Source organism: Balaenoptera ricei, chromosome 11, assembly GCF_028023285.1.
Source record: "Balaenoptera ricei isolate mBalRic1 chromosome 11, mBalRic1.hap2, whole genome shotgun sequence".
NCBI classification, from domain to species: domain Eukaryota; kingdom Metazoa; phylum Chordata; class Mammalia; order Artiodactyla; family Balaenopteridae; genus Balaenoptera; species Balaenoptera ricei.
The window spans coordinates 19,855,075-19,880,804 of NC_082649.1; the positions used below are offsets into that span (position 1 = coordinate 19,855,075).

The 25,730-nt window shown below is 39.3% G+C and overlaps 1 protein-coding gene across 2 annotated transcripts in view; it reads right to left on the reverse strand.

Annotated features, from left to right (window-relative positions):
* DCDC2 (doublecortin domain containing 2) overlaps positions 1-25,730 on the reverse strand; it is a 161,377-nt gene that overhangs the window by 92,391 nt on the left and 43,256 nt on the right. For both annotated transcript variants that reach the window (XM_059938025.1, XM_059938024.1), the window contains exons 4-8: positions 20,375-20,451; positions 20,111-20,242; positions 15,738-15,884; positions 13,597-13,651; positions 4,029-4,191 (exon numbers count right to left, since the gene is read on the reverse strand). In XM_059938025.1, coding sequence (XP_059794008.1) covers positions 4,029-4,191; positions 13,597-13,651; positions 15,738-15,884; positions 20,111-20,242; positions 20,375-20,451 — 574 coding nt within the window. The remainder of the gene's footprint in view (positions 1-4,028; positions 4,192-13,596; positions 13,652-15,737; positions 15,885-20,110; positions 20,243-20,374; positions 20,452-25,730) is intronic.

The following is a 25,730-nucleotide window of genomic DNA, read 5'->3' on the forward strand; positions in this document are numbered from 1 at the left end:
TTTTAAGCAGCAAAAACTGTTTCATCTCTATAATCAAATTCTTGCATTTTTTATGCCATATTTGTATATACTGAGAAATGATCACCACAGTAAGTCTAGTCAACATCTGTCCCCACACATGGTTACAAAAAGCTTTTTCTTGTAATAACTTTTAAGCTCTACTCTCAGCAACTTTCAAATGTGCAATACAGTATTAAATTCTTGCACTTTTGACTCACTGACTCACCATACACCTTCCCTTTCATTTTGCTTCAAGTCCTTATTGCTTTTCCCTTTCTAAGGAATAAGAGCCCTCTGGAGGCATGAATGTCCAAAATCGCGCACTTGGTTCTAATTACTAAAACAGATGTCATTAAAGCAAAAAGCAACTGCAATAATAAATGAATATGGAGGCTAAAGGAGTAATAAAAAAGAGAGAGAGATAAAGACAGATACCTTTGATAACATAACATAGAAAATTTCTATAGCCAAAGACATCTGGAGGCAGATCTGATAAGGAGAAATAGCTCAATTTTCAAAAGTAGGGATTTAAGCTAATATCCTTAAACTTATCAAGTGATGATTTAATCTCATAAACTACACAAAACCTTTTTTTCATTTTCCCTGGGAAAATTGTTTTTGGAAGCCAAGATTCATTTTCCAGGTCATATGTTCTCTCCATCAAGATGAAAAGATACAAAATGCTTCGTCTAAACTCATATATGCTTCTAGATCTGTGGTATAAGCCTCTTATTGGGAAAAAAAAAAAATTCCCTAAACCTTCATGTGAAAGACAGCAGCCGTAGTTCTATGTTAACACTGAGATACAGCAGTGAAAAACCTATCATCTGCACATTATAAAACCAGATTGCAAAATGTACACTTAACATGGGCAATTAAAACTGCAGGATTCTCTAAAGACACAGTAAGAACAGCTGAGGGCTTCTACCTTTTCTTAGCACTTTAAAAATGTGACTTGTTTCCGTGGTCAACATGTTTTTGTTACTTTGACCCCCACAGATACAACTATTGTTGAAAATTATTTGTGAATTTCTATAAAAACAAAAACGCTGATGGGGGGGTGGTGGTGGGATGAATTGGGAGATTGGGATTGACATACATACACTAATATGTATAATATAGATAACCAATAAGAACCTGCTGTATAAAAAATAAAATAAAATAAAATTCAAAAAGAGAGAAAAAAAAAAGTAAGTAAAAAGAGTGGATATATGTATATGTATAACTGATAAACTTTGCTGTACAGCAGAAACTAATGCAACATTGTAAATCAACTATACTCTAATAAAAATTTTTTAAAAAAACACTGATAATTTGACTTTTTAATAAAGTTTACTTTCCTGTGAAACATGGAAATGCTGATTCGGCCTCTTGTGTTCCCAAGTTTCCACGAATGAAATAACCTGAAGAGATGATGGTCCCCTTTCTTTTGAGGAACAACTACTGAATCTAAAGACTTTCAAAAAATATATTGGGGGCTTCCCTGGTGACGCAGTGGTTGAGAATCTGCCTGCCGATGCAGGGGACACGGGTTCGAGCCCTGGTCTGGGAAGATCCCACATGCCGCGGAGCAACTGGGCCCGTGAGCCACAATTACTGAGCCTGCACATCTGGAGCCTGAGCTCCACAACAAGAGAGGCCGCGACAGTGAGAGGCCTGTGCACCGCGATGAAGAGTGGCCCCCACTTGCCACAACTAGAGAAAGCCCTCGCACAGTAATGAAGACCCAACACAGCCAAAAATAAATAAATAAATTAATTAATTAAAAAAAAAAAATATTGGAAGTAGGAGCTGGTATTTTCATAAGCTAATAAGAGCCTCGCAGAAAATAAAAAAGTAGCATTTTATAAAAGCCTTTAATCAAAAATAATTCAGGAAGAGTTTAACATGAGTCCTGTTTCTTAGTGGGTTTTAAAGTATTACAGAGACTTATCTATTTTGTAACTTCCATCATTCATCCATCAATATTTATTAAGCGTCTCATCTGTCAGACCTGTGCTAATTGTTGGGGACTGAAAAAAAAAAAACCCAGTAAGACATAGCTCACGGCCTTGGGAATTTCACAATCTAGTATATACTGATTAAAATAAACCCTCTATTATTTTTTTTAAATATTTATTTATTTATTTGGCTGCACTGGGTCTTCGTTGTGGCATGCGGGACCTAGTTCCCTGACCAGGGATCAAACCCAGGTCTCCTGCATTGGGAACGCTGAGTCTTAACCACTGGACCACCAGGTTAGTCCCAACCCTCTATTATTTTTAATGTTCATGGCATGGCATGCTTTTCCAGGCTAGCTTTTTCCTTTGGTGCCTACCATACAACAAGCATTCAATAAACATCCTTTGACTGCACTTTACTGGCCTCCCTGTTTCAGAGTCACCGGAAAGGATTGCACAAACTTAAAGATAAAAGCAAAACTTTGAAGATAAATCTTAATATGAGCCCACATGTTGCAGAATGTTAATGGGGCTAAAAGAAGTTAAGTGACTTGCCGGAAGTCAAGAGCAGAACTGGGACAAGAATCTAGGACTCTCAATTTCCAGCTAATCTCCACCATTTAAATCTCTGAAGATTTTAAAACCCCTCCACTTTCTTCTCTATGGAATTGGCTCCTTTCATTTCACCTGTTCTTTTAACTTAGTCTCACACATCTTTCTTCTGAAACTTTAATCATCTGAGCAGCGTCTTCTAAACACTCACACAAGTTCATGCTGTCTCCTCAACTGTGAAGCCCACTTGAGCTGTAATTCTAATGTGACACTTCATATGGACTTTGAAGTGAGCTGGAGCTCCCAGCTGGAAGCCAAGCTCTCTGACCATGAATCTGAAACTTGATCCCATTCATCCTTTTCCAGGGCAGCCTGGCATATCTTCCAGTGGGGGTAAGTGGATCCCAGGGGGAGGGAGAAGCCGTCACTCCTCCAGCCTTGTCCCAGCCAGCCCCCTGCCCACAGCATCACTCCATCCTCGTGCGCTCGCCCCACTGAGACCACGCTCCGAGTGAAGCCAAAAAGAGCTTGTCTTCACAAAAAACTAACATGAAAAATTCACAATTCTGACGGCACTCATCCTTAGTTTATCACTTTTATCTTGAAATCTTGTACTAATGCAAAATGTTTTAAATTATTTTATACCGTCTCTCGCCTGGTCATGCAAGACACATAACTAACTTGGTACATATTGTTTATCGGTAAAGTTGTGTGTGTGTGTGTTCTCTTGGGTATCAGTAAAATCGGTGAAACATCTTTTTGGAAAAAGTGATCTGTGACTAAAAGCAATTCGTAATGAATGTGAACAAGGGTTGTAGACACACAAATAAGAGAGATCAACAGCGGTTGGCAAAAATGTTAATCGAGCCCTTTTAGCTGGAACACAGGATGGTAAAAGTTACCTTTTCCAATACGACCACTCAAGACATATTTTACCTCAAAACACATGTCCTTGGGACTTCCCTGGTGGCGCAGTGGTTAAGAATCCGCCTGCCAATGCATGGGACTCGGGTTCGATCCCTGATCCAGGAAGATCCCACATGCCACGGAGCAACTAAACCCACGCGCCACAACTACTGAGCCTGCGTTCTAGAGCCCCCAAGCCACAACTACTGAGCCCGTGTGCCACGACTACTGAAGCCCGCGCGCCTAGAGCCCACGCTCTACAACAAGAGAAGCCACTGCAATGAGAAGCCCACGCACCACAATGAAGAGTAGCCCCCGCTCGCCACAACTAGAGAAAGTCCATGCGCAGCAACAAAGACACAAAGCAGCCAAAAAAAAATTTTTTTGATAAAAAATTTAAAAAACACGTGTCCTCGTAGCAGAATCTCTAATTACAAATAGAAATTAAGCATGAAAAACAGCAGGATCTCTCACACGCAGAAAGTCTTCTTTGCAAACTCTCATATAGGACAATAAGGAGTCTTTTCTGTAGGCCCAGGAAAACAAATGGATCTATTTACAAATTAAAATTGTATCACAGCCTTAAGATAAGGATAATCAATAATAACAATATAATAACAACAAACTTACCACTGTTTGGAATTGTCTGCGGCGAACTCTTTAACTTTACATTCTGTTTCCCTTTCGTGGGTTTTTCTGAATTCACATCTTCTTTTTTCCCTTTCCTCTTTGGGGGCTGAGGAGATGAGTTGTCGCTGGATCCGACTGTTGACTTAGATTGGCGATCATTTCCCTACGTGGCAAAAGATTAGACCCTTACTATCAGCTGATGAACTCCCTAAGCGATTACTACTCAGTACAAGTCACTCACTAGTGGTAAAAAGGGCAGGGGCGGGAGATGGGGGTATTGTACTGATTCTGCTGCTGTCCACTACCTACATTAACTCTTCTTGGTGACAGAGGAAGGGTCTACCAGAGGAAGGAGAATAAAAATAACAGCACTTGACAATTGTTGAGTACTTAACTGTACCAGGTGTTCTATGAAATTGTCTCACTCAATCCTCATAACCTGAGAGACAGGTACTGTTATCACCCCATTATATAGACAAGCAAATGAGGCTTAGTGGTTAAGCCTGCCCAAGGTCAGACAGCCAGCAAGGAGCAGAGCGGGTCTGCTGTCTTAACCTTCCTCTCCCTCCTGCACCTTTCAGAAGAATCAGCAGCCAGCTATTGGATGAGGAATAATGACAAACCCGTTTGATCAGTTAATCTATAAATACCTTCTTAACTGGTTGTCACCATGAGAGTATCAGTATCATCATACAAGCACTGTGCTTGTAGAAATCCCCTGATATTGACTCATCTGTTGGTGACTGCCATGGTCTCTATGAATCACAAATCCAGAGCAACACAGACACAAGCAGCTCAAGACCACATGCCCTTCATTCCTGCAAGGCGGCCCCCAATGATCACACCTTTGGTGGTTGCCTCTGACTCCCGTGTGCCTCTCGAAACGAAGACCTTGCATCTGCGAAGTGAGCTTCTCAGCATGAAGGTGAGGTTGAGTTCAGTGGCTCCTGTCACTGGCCCACATACAGCTCCTGGGGAGCCGCATAAGCATCCCTACAGCGGTGGCTACTGTACCCAAGGAACAGCTGTGCCGATACTCAGCCACTGCTTGGCCATTGCGAGAAACACCCTCCTAACAAGACAGCCTTGGCCTTCAGACGCTCAGGTGCTACACTTACCTGAGTGTGTAAGGTGTGAGGCTGCAGGTAGTAGAAAGAATGCACGTTTTAGAGAGCCAAAATACCTGTCTCAGAGCCACTGCACTGCCACTAACCACCTATGGGACCTTGGGGTAACTAACTCCTACCTTCTTTGAGCCTGGATCCTTATCAATTGAATGGGGTTGATGTGCCTGCCGTTAGGTCTATCATTAGGATGAAATGGTAACGTTTATAAAGTAATGAGTACAGTGCCTGGCATGTAGTTTTGTTCAAAGACTATCTGAGTGCTTCCTTCAAGAGCAGAGAGTTAATATCTTTTTCTTAAAAATCACACCAAACTCATACCATATTGGGTGCAATCTTTATGCAACATCTGTACTATGCTAGTATCTGAAAATAAGTGTAGCAATATTAAACAAACAAATCTGCCTAGAAACCTACTATAACTGCCCATTTTAAACATTTATATATTCAGTCATCTAGAAGCATTTAAATAGATTTAACTATCACCCAATTAAGAATAGAAAAATTCACAGCCTTACAAATGAAGTTATTTATGCTATTTTGTCATAGCCTACAAGAAAATGAATTATGCATAAATTTATTAACATTATGAAAACTTGTCCAAACCTATAACACTTTTTTGCATAATTTAATTTCCTATTCCAACTGCAATTTAAACATACAGTTTCCATTTAATTATTGCATTAACTGCAACCAGAGTTGGGTTTTTCCCTTTCCTTTTCTTTAATGATTCTTCCTCACAAGGCCATAAACTGCCAGGCAGGAAAAATGGCTAATGTGATTATAGTAGAGATTCCAAAACCATCACGTGAGAAGAAACCATCCGTCAGGTCTCACATTCTAGTCTATTTTCAAACAAGTCTATTCGTCCCAAGATTCTAAAACTTTAAAAGCCTTGAATGAGAGGAGTAACCCTTCTAGCAAGCCTACTAGAATATTCAGAGATGCTGTTGAACTTTCAAGGACTGAAATGAAACTTAAAGAATGAGAAACTCTGGATCTCAGCATAATAGTTTTTTACTGCTCTCTGGGAAAACTCTTATTCACAAAGGGGTAAAACAAGGGAGAAGCAGATGCCCCATCCTGGAGTGTCTGGGGATTCATATAATTTTAAAAATCAACTCTGTTGTTGAATATACAGGAAGTTCTGATTTACTACACCTCTGTTAGGGACACTCAAAAGGGCAATTTGGAAGCATCAAGAAAGACTAGTTGATTCCAATAACTATATGAGGCATGGCTTTGGTAATTGACACTCATGCGTTCAAATATTGATTAATGACTAACCACCAGGCACTTGGTGAGTAAGAACTAAATTAAACTGAGAAAAAAGGAAGAACTGTTTTGTAATTAGAAGATGGGAAAGAATTTAAATGCTTTTCTTTTTAAAAAAGAAAACATGTCGTATAGCACAGGGAACTCTACTCAATATTCTGTAATAACCTAAATGGGAAAAGAATCTGAAAAAGAATAGACATATGTATATGTATAATTGAATCACTTTGCTGTACACGTGAAACTAATACAACATTATAAATCAACTATACTGCAATATAAAATAAAAATTAGAAAAAGAAAATATTGATTCATCTAAAAAAATAAAATAGATATATAATAAATACAAAGATATAAATAAATTATAATATAAATTATATATACTCATTTATTTACATAGTTAAGTATATAAATTATAGATAATATGTAAATAAATTATAGAGAAAGGGAAGGGCAAAGGAATGGAGAGATGGATTTTCCTTTCTTTTCTGAGACTTCTGCATGTGACTCAGAACTTGGATACATCGATAGTCATTGCTATTTGTGGGGCATAGGGAATAGGGGAGTTTTGCCATCTCATAAGAGCTATGCTAGTTGATAAAACAGTATTACTAAGTACCTCTTGTGTGCTAAATACTCATAACCATAAATATTTACCAAATGCATAGATAGGTATTATTATTACTATTTTACAGATAAAGGAATTAACTTTCTCAGGGTTACCCAGGTCTGATTTTTCTGCTACACTGAACCTTCCTAATACCCAAGACACTAGAAACAGTTATCATATAGAATGGTTCCCTAAAAAAGCTACCTGGAAGTAATAGATTACGACTTTTTCCCAAAGTGGAAGAAATCAAGAAGCAGCCAAATTTTACAGCGTGTCCCATGCAAAAACTAAACCCCATGTGACACTTCAACCACTGTCCTGCCTTTGCCTCACACACATACCAAAATATCTGATAGGAATAGCAAACCTCTGGCCCAAACAAACAAAAAACTAAAAAGAGACCTTCGATCACCCCTCACTCTACTGAAACTGGGATTTTTTTCAGTAATTCCCTAGGTTCTTTGCAACAAGATCCAATCAACTCAGGTTTCTTTCATTACCAAGGTAGACTCATTTTCAGCCCCCATGAACATGTGTCAAAGACATACGGGCCATAAAGCATCAAGTTTAAAATAATTTTGTGAGGGATTTGCCGCACACAGCAGCCTTCACAGTGTGTGTATTTCAGCGATGCACCCAGGAGACCTTCTGAGCAGGGGACCAGACCCAGACTTAGGCTGGCATTTCTCTCACTGTGCATCGAGTGATGGGAAGTGTGAGGAACCCTTTTATCCAAATTGGCATCCGTTTCCCAAAAGGCAAAATGGAATTTGGGAAGCATCTGGAATGGACCTTGCTTCACCGTGACTTTGATCATGCCGTTTTCTTACCAAAACCTTAACAGTTACAATACTTGAGCCTATAAATTGCTGATCACAAGATACATCAGCCACGTGGTAATAAGGACAACTAAAGACAATTTAACGTCGTCTTTGGCCCTTTCAAATACGTCCCTGATTTTACATCTCTTCCACTAGAGGGTGCTTGGATTCCGTGTGGTGAGACCTCGCAGCTAGAGAACAGCCTCCCGCCGGTGGGTTAATTTTTCAAACTTAATAGGACTTCAGAGGATTCACTTATATCTTCCTTTTGTTTTCAAGGCTAGAATCACAAGGTAAAATTATTCTCAAGGTGCTCATTTCTGTGACTCCCCAGTCTGAACAGGGGTAACTTCTGGCATTCCCTGGCTGTTCTGCAAGGGTCTGGTGGACCCCCAGAACCCCCAGTCCCCGTTACCCACACTCCCTACCACAAGGGTGGGGCCTCGCGGACACGTCACCCCTGCACAGCAGGGTCCTCTATGCAGACGACGGCAGCTTTCTCTCTCTCTCTCTTTTTTTTTGAAGTTCTATCAGGCCCCCACCCACACTCTCCTTCATGCTGCAATACAGCCATTCCTAGAAGGCGGTGTGGAGAAATGATTTCCTAAAAATCCAGTTCTGTGTCCCCTTTGATTTGCATCACGAGTTTGGGGATGTCTTCCCTTTGATTGGACTGTAGTTCCGAAAGTCTGAAGCCTGCTCACCCATAGTCCCATTCACTCACAGCCCCACTCAGTGCCAAGCGGTTAACGATCTTAAAAACACGTGCATTCTCCAGGGAACCAATTAATTAAAGGAAAGGAGCAAACTGATATATACACTACCAAATGTAAAATAGATAGCTAGTGGGAAGCAGCCGCATAGCACAGGGAGATCAGCTCGGTGCTTTGTGACCACCTAGAGGGGTGGGATGGGGAGGGTGGGAGGGAGAGAGATGCAAGAGGGAAGAGATATGGGAACATATGTATATGTATAACTGATTCACTTTGTTATAAAGCAGAAACTAACACACCATTGTAAAGCAATTATACTTCAATAAAGATGTTTTAAAAAAAAACAAAAAAAAAAACAAGTTTGTGCTTTTGGAACGCCTGACATAGAATATTCTCTCTGTGCGGCTCACAGCACTCACTCACACATCCACTAGACGGGTTTCCTGAGAACCTACTGTGTGCCCAGCGGGTTACTCCCCTCAGCTGAATATAACCTCCTAAAGGAGGCCCACCCTGGCCACCCAAAGGATACTGCACCCTCTCTCACTTTCTCTTTCCATACCCTCACGCAGTTCTGTTCAAGCTTATCCCTGATTAATATTACACGTGTATTTGTCTTTTTCCTCCTCCAGAATGGAAGCTTCATACATTTACAGTTTTCTCTGGAATCTCTGCCTCCCCTTCCCCACAAGCGCTAAAACAGTGCTCGGGACATAATATGAACTCAATAAACGGCTATTGGATGAACGGGTCAATCAGTGACGGCAGTTACAATATGCTCCAAGAAGTAGGATAGATGTCCATCTGCCCTGCTGCCTCCTGTCCAAGTCACCTGCATCACTCACCTGGACGCCAGCCGTCCCACTGCCTCCTGCTTCTGTTCTTGCCCCGCCCCCCTTCTCTGTAGACAACACAGCCAGAATGATCCCTTAAAACTGCAAACCAAATGATACCACTCTCTACTTGTATCCCTCAAACGATGTCCTGGTAAGGGATAAAATCCAAACTCCACGCATGGCCTACACGATCGGGCCCTGCCCGCCCCTCCAATTTAATCGCAGACCACTCCAGCCTTCTTTCTGCCCCACTCCTTTACGCCAAGCTCTTTACCAAGGGCCCTTGTGACTGTTTCTCCTGCGCCCACCTCGTATGACTGGCTCCTCTACATCATTAAGGTCCCAATCTCAGAGAATCTTATATCAATTAGTGTCCTAATTAGTGCCCACATTTTATTGTCCTCATAGTACTTATCACCATCTGAAATTGTTTATATATTTGTTTATTATTTATTTATTTTATTTATTTTTGGCTGTGTCGGGTCTTAGTTGCAGCTCACAGGATCTTCGTTGAGGCACGTGAGATCTTTTGTTGCGGTGCGTGGGTTCTTTGTTGCGGCCTGCAGGCTTCTCTCTAGTTGTGGCATGCGGGTTTTCTCTTCTCTAGTTGTGGCGCCCGGGCCCCAGGGCACGTAGTTTGTGGCACACGGGCTCTAGTTGAGGCGCGCGAGCTCAGTAGTTGTGGCGCGCCGTCTTGGCTGCCCCACGGCATGCGGGATCCTAGTTCCCTGATCAGGGATCGAACCCACGTCCCCTGCATTGGAAGGTGGATTCTTTACCACTGGACCACCAGGGAAGTCCCTATATTTGTTTAGAGATTGATAGTCTGTCTACCCCCATTCTTCCACCCTCCCTACTCCCACACAGATACAGGCACTAGAACAAAAGTTCCTTGAGGTCTGAAACCTTGTCTGTCTGTTCATTAATCTATGCCAGTTGCTTGGAGCAATTCCTGGCACTCAGTAAGTGCTCACTAAACACACGTTGGATGGATGGCTAGATGAGCAGATGAATGGATGGATGAATCTATAGAATGCTTAGGGAGCATTATGGAAAGAGAGGTAGACTCTGCTGTCAATGTATTTTTCTAAGTCATAGTATGGCAATATAATTTTGAGTCGTTGCTGTGTATGAGATGGAAATTCATCTCAAAATATAACTTGGAGTCTTCAAAGGCCACTTCCTCAAAGAGGTCTTTTCCTGACACACATACCTAAGTTCTCCTTTTATCTTCTTGCGTATTGTTCTATACTTTTCCTTCATTTTAGTCACACTTTGTAATTACATATTGCTTTGTGGCATCACCTACGTAACCCTTGTCTCCCTGAGTAGGGCAGGGCTAAGAGAGAGTGTTGTGTCTTTTTGCTCAATACCATCTCCCTGGTGCTTAGTTCCATGCCAGACACACAGAAGACTTCACCAATCATCATTAGATGACCCAGTATTCACAGCACAGATCTTCCAAACAAATGAGCAAGAAAGAGGCATGTATGTGCCTCCTGTGTATGAATTTTAAAACGGGAAACACATTACACATTTTTTTTAAAAAATCAGACATTCTAAATTTCAGAAGAGTAAGCACCTAATCCCAAAGTTCAGTAATTGTGAATGTAAGGAGCTGAGTCTTGATCTTGGTTCTGACATGAACTTTCCCTATGACCTAGGTCGGTTATTCACCTACACTTGGTCTCTGTTTAACCATCACCTTTCCAGCTGTACTGTGAGAGTTAATGAGCTCATATGTGCATGGTACGTGGAAGAGATTCCACTCCAAAGTCCTAAAGAAGAGCAAGAGGACAAAATTTCCAAACCCTGAGTTCCTGGTTTTTATTTAGCTTTATAGTGGCTAAAATATATTTTTCAGTTACTAGAATTCTCTCTCCCCTTGCTCTCCACACGCATGAAGTTTTGGGTCCTCTGTGGTTCTCACTGCTCTGTCTGTCTGTCTCTCTGTCTGTCTGTCTGTCTCTCTCTCTCTCTCTCTCGGCTCCCACTCCCCCATCCTCTCACTCAACAGCGTGAAGAACCCTGCTCCCTGCCAGGCTGTGCTGGGTATGAGGAAAGAACACCACCATGACACATCTCTGCTCTTCAACGATGACCATCATGTGGATGAACTTGCAAATCAACATCTGATGTCCTCAGCCTCTGCCATTTACAACTACTAGCTGAACATTTTTCAACTAGATTCCGTGATGACACAACTCAATGCATTGGAAAGTAAGCAGGTCACTCTTTCCTATAGTTGCCCTCTTCTTAGCCATAGTACCACCATTTTCTCGGGCATCCAAGCTCAGAAACTTGCAGTTATCTTTGGCTCCAACTGCTCCATTAATCCCCTGTATCCAATCACCTAGCAAGTCCTTTGTTTCTTCATGAGCAATAATCACCTACCGCTGCTCCCTCACCACCTACCTAGTCTAGGCTCTTACCACTTTATACCAAGGTTATGGAACTTGCTTTGTAATTGACACCTCATCTATGGCCTCTCACCATGTTAAGGTTTTCTCCACATAAAAGATCTGGCCTTTCTAGACTGGACTTGGATCAACATTCTCACTTCTCTGAAGCCTTCATGAGCTTCCCTTAACTCAAGGCTAAAGACTAAACTCTACATTCTGACATTCGAGGTCATCTAAAACAGCCACCACCTGCCAAGTGAGGCATGTCAGCCTCCACACCATGAGGGGCCCTCTGTTCCAGCTGGCCTGAGGGACTCATTGTCCCCCTAGGGTCAGAAGCATTAGCTCCCTCCAAGCGGGCCATCTAGACTCAATCCTTCCCCTCCATTTACTCAATGGAGCCTTTGGAGATGCTACTTCTACTATCTGTGTTTCCTTTTCTCATTTTTAAATGCAATAACAACAGTAGCTGCCTCATGGGGTTGGGGTTAAATAAATCACATCTGTAAAGACCTTGGCATGGTGTTGAACCCTCGAGTGTTCACTAAATATCAGCCAAAATTACTGTTTCTCCGTGTGCTCATCTCTGCTCCTTTCTTCACACTGTCCTTTCAATCTCCCTTTCTTCTCACTAACCTTCACCTGAATCTTAAACAGTCCTCAAAGGCACAGCTCAGATTCAACTTCCTCCATGTACTTTGGCCAATGCACATTGATTCCTTTTGTCTCATTCCTTCTGTATAGCTATCTCAGCACATTTTTTATATTTAGCTTTAACTTGTTAGTTACCTTTTCAAACTATTTTCTCTATTTCAATTAGACTGTAAGTTTCTTGAGGGCAAGAGCTTTGTCACAAATAGTACAATAGTTACAGTGAATGAGTGGGTATGTCTGTTGTTTGTTATACTGAGATCAGCACTATTTCTTCACACAAAATTATTTTTCTTTTTCAAGAATTTCACATGATATTACAGAAAGTGGGGAGGGGAAGAAATATCTAAATCATCATTAGGAGACAGTATCATTGCCCAGCAGCCACTTATTTTACAAAACACCAGTATAAGTGTTTTGCTTATTTAATTCAGAAAGGGGAAATGTCAGATCCATTCTGACCACTACATGTCAGGAAGTTCAACCAAAAGAGTAGAAAGAGAAGTTTCAGCCAAGAAGACCTGTCAAAGCAATACTCCAGCATGACATGAAATTCATCTCCATGAGGGGGTACAGACAAAAAATACAAATAGGTTAAGAAGTTACCTACTAAATACTTGTCACAGTTCCCATATAATGGGTATTTAGTAGACATTTGCTGAATTAACAAATAAATGAATGAATGATGGATGGAAAAGATTCTGATAAGGAGCTAAATATTTGGAATGATTCTCAATCTTTTAAAGGAACATAACTGAGGATTACCATTCTGTTACAAAAACTTTCTTTTCAGTCTTGGTCAGTGACAGCAAACAAGACTGGGCAGACCACTGGTGTGACCTAATACAGCATTTCTTCTCATTTGTGTACCACTGCCTAGATTTCAACCATGGTATAAATTTTATCAGGTCTGTACATTAGGAAAAAGATATTTTGAAATCCATATTTTTAAAATGTTAGCTCTCCTTTAGAAACTTAGTTGTAACATTAATGTTCTAGTGTTGTTTCACATAATTGCTTATATACCACAAGGTGGCTAAGTTTCATTTCTTCGTATTTAATTGAAACCCAAAGGACAGTCTCTCTGTATCATACAGAAATATAGAACATTAATGAGTAAAGCATCTGATACTTACACTCCCTTTAGACTTTCTGGATCCTACAATAGGAGGTAGTGAAGAGGCTTTCTGACTGTGGAAACAAATTGCAATTTAGAAATCTGAGCATTATTCACAAATAATATATAAGGCAAGATAATCGTCATCTCAATTTGTCATCCTGACACGGAACTCAACTACTTACTGACATCAGTATTTCACAAAAAGTCCCATAGACTTTCCCAATTTCACAAAGACCACCATAACATTTCCAAATTCCATTCCAAAAGACCTTTAATGTTTTTTTGTAGAGTATTTTTTTATATAAATTTATTTATTTATTATTTATTTATTTATTTTTGGCTGTGTTGGGTCTTCGTTGCTGCGCACGGGCTTTCTCTAGTTGCAGTGAGCAGGGGCTACTCTTTGTTGCGGTGCGCGGGCCTCTCATTGTGGTGGCTTCTCTTGTTGTGGAGCACCGGCTCTAGGCACACGGGCTTCAGTAGTTGTGGCACGTGGGCTCAGTAATTGTGGCTCGCGGGCTCTAGAGTGCAGACTCAGTAGTTGTGGTACACGGGCTTAGTTGCTCCAAGGCATGTGGGATCTTCCCGGACGAGGGCTCGAACCCGTGTCCCCTGTCTTGGCAGGCGGATTCTTAACCACTGCGCCACCAGGGAAGTCCCTCTTGTATAGTATTTTAATTGATGCTTACAAATAAATTTAGTACTGTCTTAAATTTTTTCATAGCATTTTAAATCAGATCTCTAAATTTTCTATTTGCATTTCAACAAATCATTTCCCAAGCCGAGTGATGATTTTGCCAGATGGCATTTAAAACTATAAATTTCCATAGTTTTTATCATGTCTATAATGTTTACCTCTGATAGAAGCATAGAATAGTAAAACACTGGCATGTCTATTCAGGGAGTTTCTAAACCAGTCATTCTCACCAAAAAGTAAAAAATTCTCTTCGGCTCTAAGAGTAAGTTATTTCCCAGATGTTTCTATTATAGGAAAAGATCCATCTTGAAACCCAACCCACCTTGAAACCTAATCCTCTCTGAAAATGAGGAGGCCACAGAGATAAGGGTAAATCTTACTAATCTGTCTGAGAAAGGCCACCATGAGCTAGTTTTCTCACTGCCATCAAGTACAAGCTCTTACTGCAGTGTGTACTGCAACGCCCAGCAGCCTAACCCAGTATTGTTTAGCAAAGGTTGTGAAGGATTTGATTTCATGGATGGGTAAGGATGGTTAGCAGTAAGTCTGCTTGCATACTTCAAACACCACCCCTGAAATTCCATTTCATCTATTACTTATGAAACCCTTGGCTAGCCTCTCCATCAAGCTACACAGATTGCAAATTAATGGAAAACAAATTGGTGACATTCTGCTCTATCTCTGCCACAAATCACCCACCCTAGCAGAGGACAACTACAAAAAGTCAGTTTTCTAGCAAAGTGGACACAGAAAAGCAGCAGAGATGGACTGCAGGGCACCATGAGCAAGCCAAAGGGTCCCTGCATCCAGGGCTGGGGCTCTTCATGAAAATGCATGCCTCGGCGTCCATCCACTGGGCTGAAATAAGGCATTCTTCACAAATATATGACATCTCATAGAGGAAAATGGTCCACTGTGCACTATGTGTAGTTAAAAGTATAATCTTTAAAATTCTGCATGTAATAACTACACACCCAGCCACTCTACTTATTTGTACAAAAGGAACTATATCATTTTTATAGTTTATTGTTTTTATTTTTTAAAGTAGAAAATATTCATTTTTAATCACCTTTAGAAGTTTCTCTATGCATCAACTGAAAAGTTATTCGGTCTAGCTAACCAGTTAAGATGCTATTAAAACTTCTAATAACATATGCTGTATAGAAGCTCACTGCCCGCCCTGTATCTTTTTCACAAGAATAAGTCTTTATTATAAATTCGTAAGTGAATGGTAAAAAATACTATATAGTCTATCATGGATTCCTCAAAATTATATTTTCATGCAATAGTTCTCAATCTCCAATCACGGCAAAATAAACACCGATCAATTTATTTTATGCATGCTTTCCATTTTAACTGATAAACAAGATTCTATAAAATAGACCAGTGGTCAGCATAAGACTCAATGCTATTTCAAGTGATAATTAAAATGTGAGAAGTGAATGAGGATGCAAACTTACCCGTAAGACCTTCTCATCGTTGACTTGTCAAAAAGTAATTCACTGTAAGGCAATTTCTTAAACTTATCTCTGCCGACAGCCACGTAAAACTGCCCATTCTCCAACTCTGCCCCACTCTCAACCAGTTTTCCTTCTAAAGTATAAAGTCTGCCAAAATATGAATGCCAGCGATTAAAATTTTAACAAGCATTGCAAGAACTGCTTAAAATCACAGAGTCAATTAAAAACTCTGTTCTTAAGTTGGCTCATTCGTTACCATGCTAATTACTGAATTATAAATGCTTCAAAGTCATTAGACTCAGCTAAATGCCATTGCTATAATGCAGATGCAGTTACTCTCTAGCTGTACAGTGTTTCATCCCAAGAAACCTGACAATCTAACATAATGATCCCCTATTGCTGCCCTATTTAGATTTTAGAGGGAAAGAATTAACTTGTAGAGAACGTCGTGCTTTAAATGAAGCTCGGCTTCCACTGAAGTTTGATTCTTCTACTTATATTCTGTGAGCACCTTTAAAATTCATTTTCTTAATGCATTGGTCGGGTTGACAAGCTACTTACTGCATTCCATGCAAAAGCAGCCCTCAGCCAAAATTTTACATCCAAGCACACAGAACTGGGTCAGAAAACAAGAGGTGAGAGGGCAGGAGGTAAAAGAACCCATTGCTAGTATTAATGATGCAGAACTGCATAGCGTTCATGCTTCCTTTCTTTTTTCTTTTGCCTTCCCTCATCTTCCCAGAATCAAGGGATTTCACAAGAACTTCCCTTTACTGTAAAACTGCTGCTGCAAACTACAATATGTTACTTATTAAAAGAACAGTGATAACTTTGCTAGACGATTTAAAGTGTCCACAGAACTTGTTTAAAGAACAAGAAAAAACAGACTATTAGAAAACTACACCACAGAGACAATGCATGTTTTTGAAGGTGATAAACAAAAGAGTTAGTAACTGGAAGGGTTTTAAGATAATAACTTTTAAGATTCTCAGACTTCTTATATTATATAATTAAGGGCAGTGATAGTTGCCATTGACCTGTCTACTTGTTTACTGATTATGTAAATGGCCATAACATATGGAGTCAAGAAGTAAAACAAAAACAGCCACTAAACCCCCTAAAATGTGTTAGTACTGAGTTAGTATAAAGATTCTAAAGTCTTTATAATGTAATTCTATCCCTCAAAGTCTAAATACCAACACTTAACCCAGATATCTGGATTTTCTGCCTTGACCTACACCAGGGTTGCTGAACATTATTGACATTTTGGACCTGATAATTGTAGGAGAGGTGGAGAGGTTGTCCTGGGAATTGTAAGATGTCAACAGCACCTTTGGCCTCTACCTACTAGATGGCAGATGGTAGCTGCCCCTATTCCCTATGACTCCGGACACCGCAAGCATCCCCTAGTGGCAAAATTGCCCTGGTTGAGAACCACTGGCCTAGATCCAGATATTCTTCTTCTTTCGTTTTCCTTCAAAATAGGAAGATCTGAATCAGTAGTTAACTTTTATAGCTGGAAATTAAAAGGCAGCAAAGCTGTGACTCTGGAAACAGCCAAAATTTGACTGGTTTCCTCTACAGGTAGGTAAAAGATACTGAATAAATTCTAGCCTGTGATTTTAGCCTTCTTTTATATGACTCTTGTTGACCTGCTTTCTTACTTTGCTACAAAACGCAAGAATCATAAACAAGGAGTTGAACCAATTTGTGTGGGATGCTTTTGATATATATACTGATGCACAGGGAACCCTCCCTGTTCTGTTCTGTTAAGGGAGGGTAGGCGTGTCCCAAGTGAGCAGCAACCAAACCTCATTCATGTCTGGCATTACAGTAAGAATTAAGCCTCTCCAAGTATTCAGGTGTTCAGGGGACATATAACTATATCCTCATTTCTGTATTTGTTCTGGAATATATTTTATTTCTATGTATCAATTTGTTCATATCAGTATATGTATGAATAGGTATATCTGGGCATGCAATTGTGTGTATGTATCTTTGTGTGCTTCATATTATTTATTGAGTGGGTTTACATCTATGTATGTGTCAAAAGACAAAACTATATATCTTTTAAAAAAAAAATCAGTGTATAACTGTTGAGATCTGCCTTTACTCCTGATGCCAAAATGAAATCCAAAAGGATCAAAGATTTAAATGAAATTTAAAAGTTGAAAGACGAAAACATGGGAGAATATTTTTATAATCTCAGAGTGAAGAAGACCTAAGCTAATCATGGAACCTAATGATCATAATGAAAGATTGAAAATTTGACTGCATCAAAATTCATCATATCTGTGTGCAAAAAGAAACATAAAGAGTTATAAAAATACAAATTGGAAACATAAACATATTTAAATATGGAAACATATTTAAAACTCATATATGAGAAAGGGCTAATTTCTGTAATATATAAAGAGTCCCTATAAATTAATAAAATAAATGTGCAAAGGCCATGAGAGATATATATTCATATTCATATGTAATGAATATGTTCATTCATATATAATGGGAGATAAATGTATGGCATTTATTTACAGACTAGCTTGGCAGTTAACAGCACAGGCTCTGGAGCAGACTGCCTACTAGGTTTGAATTCCAGCCCTTCTACTCATTACCTGAATAATCTTGGGCAAGTAAATTTCCCCCTCTATGTCTCATGTTTCATGTCTATTAAAAGAGACTAATAGAATTAGTCACCTCATAGGGTTGCTGAGTTAATTAAGTTAAAAATGTAAAACACTTGGAATAATGACTCGCACACAAGAAATGATCAGTGATGTTGTTGTTGTAGTATATTAAATAAATAAAATTCAAGAAACAATGAAATACTACTTTTACCAAGACAAGATGTTTGATAGTTTTATAGTATAGATGAGAGCATGAAAAACAGGCCCTCTCATGCACTTTTGGTAAATTGGTACAGACTCTTTGGAAGACAGTTGGCAGTATCTATCAAAATTTAATAGCATTCACCACTTGATACAGCAATTCAACTTCTACACTTTCATCTCTTAATAAACTCTGCTTAGATACAAAAACACGTACTGTAATAGCAAAAGGTTGAAAATGACCGAAATTTCCATCAAGAGGAGACTGTTAAGTAGATTAAGGTACACCCATAAAATGGAATATTTTGTAGTCGTTAAACATAATAAGATAGAGCAATTTGTGCTGATAAGAAAACTGTCCAAGATTTGTTGTTACAGGGAAAAAAGTAAGGTGTATTTACATATTTATTCATGTGTGTGTGTGTTCCCATTTGTGTTTCTATGAATTCCAGTTTCCATCCTGCAATGATGCAGAAAAGTACTGGAAAGAAAGACTGGGGAACCTGAGGTGGGAGAAATAGTTTTTATTTATATTTTTGTCCTATTTGCATTTTTTACTGCATGTGAAGTATTATATTTTCAATTAAAACAATTATATTTAAAATCACAATGGTTGTGAAACTATATATACTAATATATGTAAATATGCATACATTAATCTGTACCCACATTTAACTGAAAAACATACAACCATCTGAGAGCTTATTTTACCCTCTATGTCTATAGTGTTCTCTACCAGTGGAGTATGTTAGAGAGACTGGGTGAGGATAATATTCAAGAATAACTACCAGAAAACTCTTTATTGGATTTCAAATATTTGTGTGTCACATATTATATATAATCTCTGTATATGTCTATATTATTTGTAACCCTCCCACCTATGAGATAATAAATAAGTGAGACTCCATCAAGGTATAGTTTCATAGGCTTCACAACTTAAAAGCCATGATTTTAATCTTCACTTAAATATTAGAATTTGAGAAAAATGTTTTTGATTTCTCAACTTTAGGCAACCCCACTTAATTATCCTCTCTAACTTGCCTCCTTCCTAAACCCACTAATACCTCCTGATGTCTGATTTTTTTACCTGAGGCAAATAATTTGGACCATCAGATAATTATAAATATCTCCTAAAGAAAAGGACAGTTAATTAAGAGTCAAGAAGCTGGCTCACTCAAAAAAAAAAAGTCCTCCTCAAATAAAACAATGCTGATGCTTGCCTATTTGCTGTAAATCAAAAGAAAAAAATAGTTAATATTTGTTGATGTGCTCTATGTGCCAAAGAATATAAACAGTTAATATTTGTTGAGAAGTTACTATGTGCCAAGTACTGTTCTAAGCTCTTTATGCGGATTAACTCCTTCCTAAAACAACCCTACAAGGTACGAACAATTATATACCCATTTTACAGATAGAGAAACTGAGGCATATAGAGCCTAACTGGTGAGCTGAAATTCAAATCGAGGGACCAGTGACTACAGAGCCTCTTGGAAATATCCTCAACAATTCTGAAACCCATCCACTTGCAAGATTACTTTGACATACCTGTGGACAGCCCCACTCCTCAGAGTTATTTTTTCCGTGACCATTTGTAGTACATGATCCCACTGATTCAAGGCTTTTCTAGGGATGAGGAGTCGAGAAGCTGGGTTTATAAGGTCTCCATTTGCAATCAAGCTGGAAAAAAAGCAAAGCCAGTGAGCCAAACCGTTTGACACAGTTACGCCTTTAAAACTACAAAATAAATCCCAACCCAAAAGGAAACCACCACATCAATTTTAACTCAAAATGTAAAGGGCTCCAACTTACAAGATAGCGCAGGGTTCCAGAAGCGGTTTTCTAAAGCGAGCTGACACATTGATCCTGCTGTGGATTACTGGTTTTACCTTCAAAAGCAAAGAAATACAAATCACCGAGCTTATGAAATACAAAGCACCGAGTGCTTTTTTTTTTCCCCCTATGAGGAAAAATTACAGGTTTCCAGGGAACTGGCTGAGACCTGTGTTGCCTTTGTTAAAACCTTGCTTTTTTCTCCACTTACATAAACACTCTGGGCTCACCCTCTATCGATGGTATGTTGCCTTAACAGAGCTCTCAAGAAAAATTTCACTTAAGCACTGGGCATACTGCTCATGATCTGTGCCAACAACAGAAACTGTTGAGCTATTATGAGAATTTTAAGGCAACTGTTTTAAGCAATTACTTTCTGTAAAACAAAAATAAAAAAATAAAATAGGGGCTTCCCTGGTGGCGCAGTGGTTGAGAATCTGCCTGCCAATGCAGGGGACACGGGTTCGAGCCCTGGTCTGGGAAGATCCCACATGCCGCGGAGCAACTGGGCCCGTGAGCCACAATTACTGAGCCTGCGCGTCTGGAGCCTGTGCTCCGCAACAACAGAGGCCACGACAGTGAGAGGCCCGCGCACCGCGATGAAGAGTGGCCCCCGCTTGCCGCAACTAGAGAAAGCCCTCGCACAGAAACGAAGACCCAATGCAGCCAAAAATAAAATAATTAATTAATTAATTAATTAAAAGAAAAAAAATTTAAAAAAAAAAATAATAATAATAAAATAAAATAATCCTATAAAATCTTGGACTCCCAAGTGTCCTCCCCCTCCAGCCACAACATAGTGTTTGGTCATCTCTCCTCACTCGCCTGCTGCCTAGAGTTTCTGGGTCCCCACCAGGCACTTGACCCCATCCTATTCTCTTGAGACTGACTTCATCAGCTTTTCTCGACTTCACTTCTTCCTCTATCCACCAGCCAGACACTGACCACCACCCTCCATTCCCGAACCCCTTGCATCTGGGTAGGTCTGGTCATCTTTCCCGCTCCTTTTGTTTCCAGGGTTCAGGCTGCTGTACCGAGAACCACATGGCCCCTCGGGCACCTTGGCCTGAGACAAGGCTTTGGCATCGGCCAACCCTGTTCTCCCAAATCAACTACTTCTTACATTTCCCACAGTGAACTGTCCAAATCCCTACCTTTCATTCTAAATCCTAAAATCACACTCCAGACACACTCACTCTCAGCAAATCATTTCCCTCCAAACTTCAAGAAAATAAAGGCCAACAGGCATGAAGGCTTTCAACCTCCCTTCCGTCCATAACCCACTTCTTCTACATCTTCACCACTTTTCTCCTTTGCTGCCTGTCTCAGAAGGATCCTTATCCCTTTACAAAGCAAAGCCCCCATCTTGATTTTATCCCCTGCTGCCTCTGCTTGTTCCATTAAATAGCTAGGACCCTTCACCCCCATCTGGTGTCTTCAGTTTCTCCCTTGACCCTTTGGCCCTTTCTCTCCTCTTCATCATTCCTCTCCCTAATTCCTCCCACCCTATCCTCTCCTCAGTCTTCTGCTATCTGGTTTCCACTGAAAGAAAGATACACCCCAACTCTTAAGTTTGGCCTACAAGGACCCCCATGACCAACCACTGCTTCCTTGGTTCCCTCATCTCCCACCAACACTCCTTCCTCCCCGGCCTCTAGTTGTGACTTTAGGTCAAACCAGCCTACCCTCTTCCCTTCCCAAAACACACCCTGAATCCTCTTCCACGCCTTTGCTCATCAAGCCCCTCTGCCCAAAACGCCCTCCCCCTTCCTCCACCTGCTGAAATTCCATTTGCTAATCAACGCCCAGCCCAGTCATCACCAGTCCTTCCCTGTTCACCCTTCTTTACTTTTCTGTCTCAAACTGCTATGGCTACTATAGTATTGATGATCCCACTTTTGTTTTTAGGGCTTTTTTTTTTCCTTCCTGATTTGAAACGGAGCTGATTAATAAAAATAGCAAAGGGAACTGATTAATAACAACAGTCAACATTTATTTCACTATATTTAATGACAAGCACTGTACTGAGCAATTTACATGCCTTATATATCATTTAATCATCAAAACCATGCCCTGAATAAGTACTTACTATTTAACCCCATTTTACAGATGAAGAAACTGGAGCTTAATTAATTAATTTGCCTAAAATCACACATACTAAGGGGCAGGGCTGTCCATACAAGTGAACCACTATTTGCTTTGCACTTTGGTAGTTATTTTAGAGATAAGTATTAACCCTAAATAATTTATGGGACTCTCTCTTCAGTCAAATTATGCCATTTTGAGAAGAACAAGGGGTAGAATTCTTCTTGACTCTCCAGTGCCTAAAACAACACTTGGCAATGCCTGCTAGTTGAACAATAAATGTTTATTGAAATTTAATTAAAAGAGACTCTAATTTAGAGTAAAAAATTTTTAATCAATCACAATAATTTTTTTTTTGCATTTTAAACCCAGAGATGAGATTCTTGGCCCTAAGCTAATATTTGCAGTGATGTCGACTTTTTTTAAAAAAAATTTTAACAGATAATGTATGCACCTGACCAAAATTCAAGTGGTAAAATGGGGTATACAGTGAAAAGGGAGAATCTTTCCCATTCCTGTCCCCCAATCACAAAGTTGCAACCAGAATTAGCAATATTCATTCAAAGGCAGCCTATACCTACATATACATATTGTCTTACGTGGACATTTTATACATGTAATTTTTAAACATAGGGATAACTTGCTATAACCCATTCTTCTGCACCTTGCTTTTTTCATTTAACAATTACCATGGCGGTTGTTCCATACTGGTAGTTACAGTAAGGGTTGCTTCATTCTTTGTAATAGCTGCGTATATTCCACACCATGGATGTGCCATAATTTATTTAACCTGTCCCTCAATGACAATCCTGTTGGTTGTTTCTAAATTTTGCTGTTGCAAATAATGCCATGATAGATTTCCTCGTAAATATTTATTTGCATAAATATGTAAGCATTTCTGTAGAATAAATTATTAGAATTGAGAATTTGCTGAAATAAAGAAGAGGCAGTTTTTTCAGTTTAATGGAATGTATTGCAAGCTTACTCTTGATTGATCCCAAGCGTCCCTTGATTTATTTAGTTCATACTATAGCATAAGAAAATAGATTTGATTTACAAGGAATAAAGTTCTGTGGCCAGGGTTGTAGTTTACAGCATCTTGGATGCCTACAAATCCCTCTCCCAGCAGATTTGCTTCCTCTTAAGGCTTAGCTTGTTTAACTGCAAATGAGTCTTTGCCTGTGTGAAGGACAGGCCTTTCTGATTCTGCGTCTATGCTGATAGTATCTGCCTCGTGAAATCTTCCCCACCTCTTAATACTGACTCCCTGGCCACTGAACTTAAAGCTTCTGCCACATCCCTGGTTCTCTATTGCCCTTCCCTGCCTTTTTGTTTTTTTTAATAGCACTTACCATCATCTAACATACTGTACATTTTATTTACCTGGTTTTTAATTTATTGTCCCTACTGTTACTTTGTAGTTACCCTCAATATTAACTAGTAATGTACTGAGCACATACGTCATACCAATTGTTATTTTTTCAAATGTCTTTCCGTCCAACCTTGATTGCTTAATACCCTGTTAGACTGTTGAATTAAAGATGAAGGTGAATACATTAGATAAACAAATAACTTGGAAACTCCTGTTGAGCTGCCTGATATATGCTATTTTTCTTTAGTGCATACATGTCTATAGTTACTATATACAGAAATTCACAAATAGATGATTTTTTAAATAATTATATAACTTTATTCTGAGTCTGTAAGTTGTTGCTTGAATTAAATTAAACCATCTGTCTTGAATAAGTTGTTTTCCTCATTCAGTATGACAAAAATACTCTCCAAATGTTCATGATTAACCAGCTGAACTGAAGATTAATCTTAAATATATATTTCTTTGAGTCATTTTAGTTAAAACAACTAAATCAGTCTGTTTCCAGATATACTAATAAAAGAATTTGAAAAAATAATCCAAGTAATATGTTTGAATTGAAAAAAAAAATGTAAGACCATTGTATAAAACAATTAGGACTTTTGAGGGGAAAAAATACCATTTTTCATTAAAAATGCATTTTTCTAATTGGCATTTTAAATAATAACTTAAATCACAAAAGAATTAAGCAAATCAACTACATATAAGGGGAGCTTTCCCAAAGCCCTTATCAGAGATTAAGTGTTGGTCACTTGGTCACTTAGTGCTAATCTAGAGACACTGTGGCTTAGATATGGGAAACATAATAATCAATTAGAATATATTTTTAAAACACGAACATTTTCTTATTAGGCTGTACACTTTCCCTTGCCCTTTGAAAATGAATAATGTTTGAAATATGAGAATAATGTTAAGTATCAACACACCTGGTTATGGAGGGATGGACCCCAAAGGATTGAGTATGAAGTACTCCCACTGAGACCCCCGTGTACCAGGAATGTCTTGCTGGTGGGCATCCTGACCAGTGTTAGGTGTAATCTGTGACTATGGAACCAAATCAACTGAAAAGGCATCAATGCAAAACTCGGACATTCATTTTGGACGCAGCAGAGATCATACTCCCGGTTGGCTTTGTCAGTTAGTGAGGGAACCACCACCAGGCAAAAGCAGAACATGCTTATAGCTGACCTCTTACCTTGATCCTGAACTGGGTTCAACGTTGTCTTGGAAAACCCAGTTTATTTGGATATTGAGAAGTAGGTTAGCCTGGTGAATCAGAGAGGAGTCACTCCCTGAGTAGAAATTAGATAGCTGGATGGATGGATAGATAGATTAAATATTTGGCTAACATTTTCCTTGGAAATATTTCAAAGTCAAAGATGGCAAAAGTGACTTAAGCATGTTCACTCTGCTAGAATGGGATGAGCCAGGTCTTTGAATATAAATCACATGTACCTTTCAATATATCACTCTGCCTCTGGTATCTCCTTTAGATTGTGTTTATGTCACAGATGGCTATACCAAAAACAAACAATCAAAACCCAACAACAAACAGAAAAAAAAGTTATGTGAATTTGACAAGTCTAAGTATATAATTTAATTCAAGCTCACAAATTCCACATGACACTTGGACAATATCACAGCTGGGTCAAATTCAAGTTAAAACCTGCATGACTTAAAAATATGAATTTTTATTAAAAAAAATAAACTCAATGAAACTAAAATTGTTGTGAACATACATATTTGGATTAATAAGAACAAGATCTACAAACTGAGGAACTGACTAAAGGTCTGAAATTCTGAACTCCAGGACAGATTGCCAATTCAACACCTCACACCTCATTTTCTTGCTCTGTAAAAATAGGGATAATCCCGCTA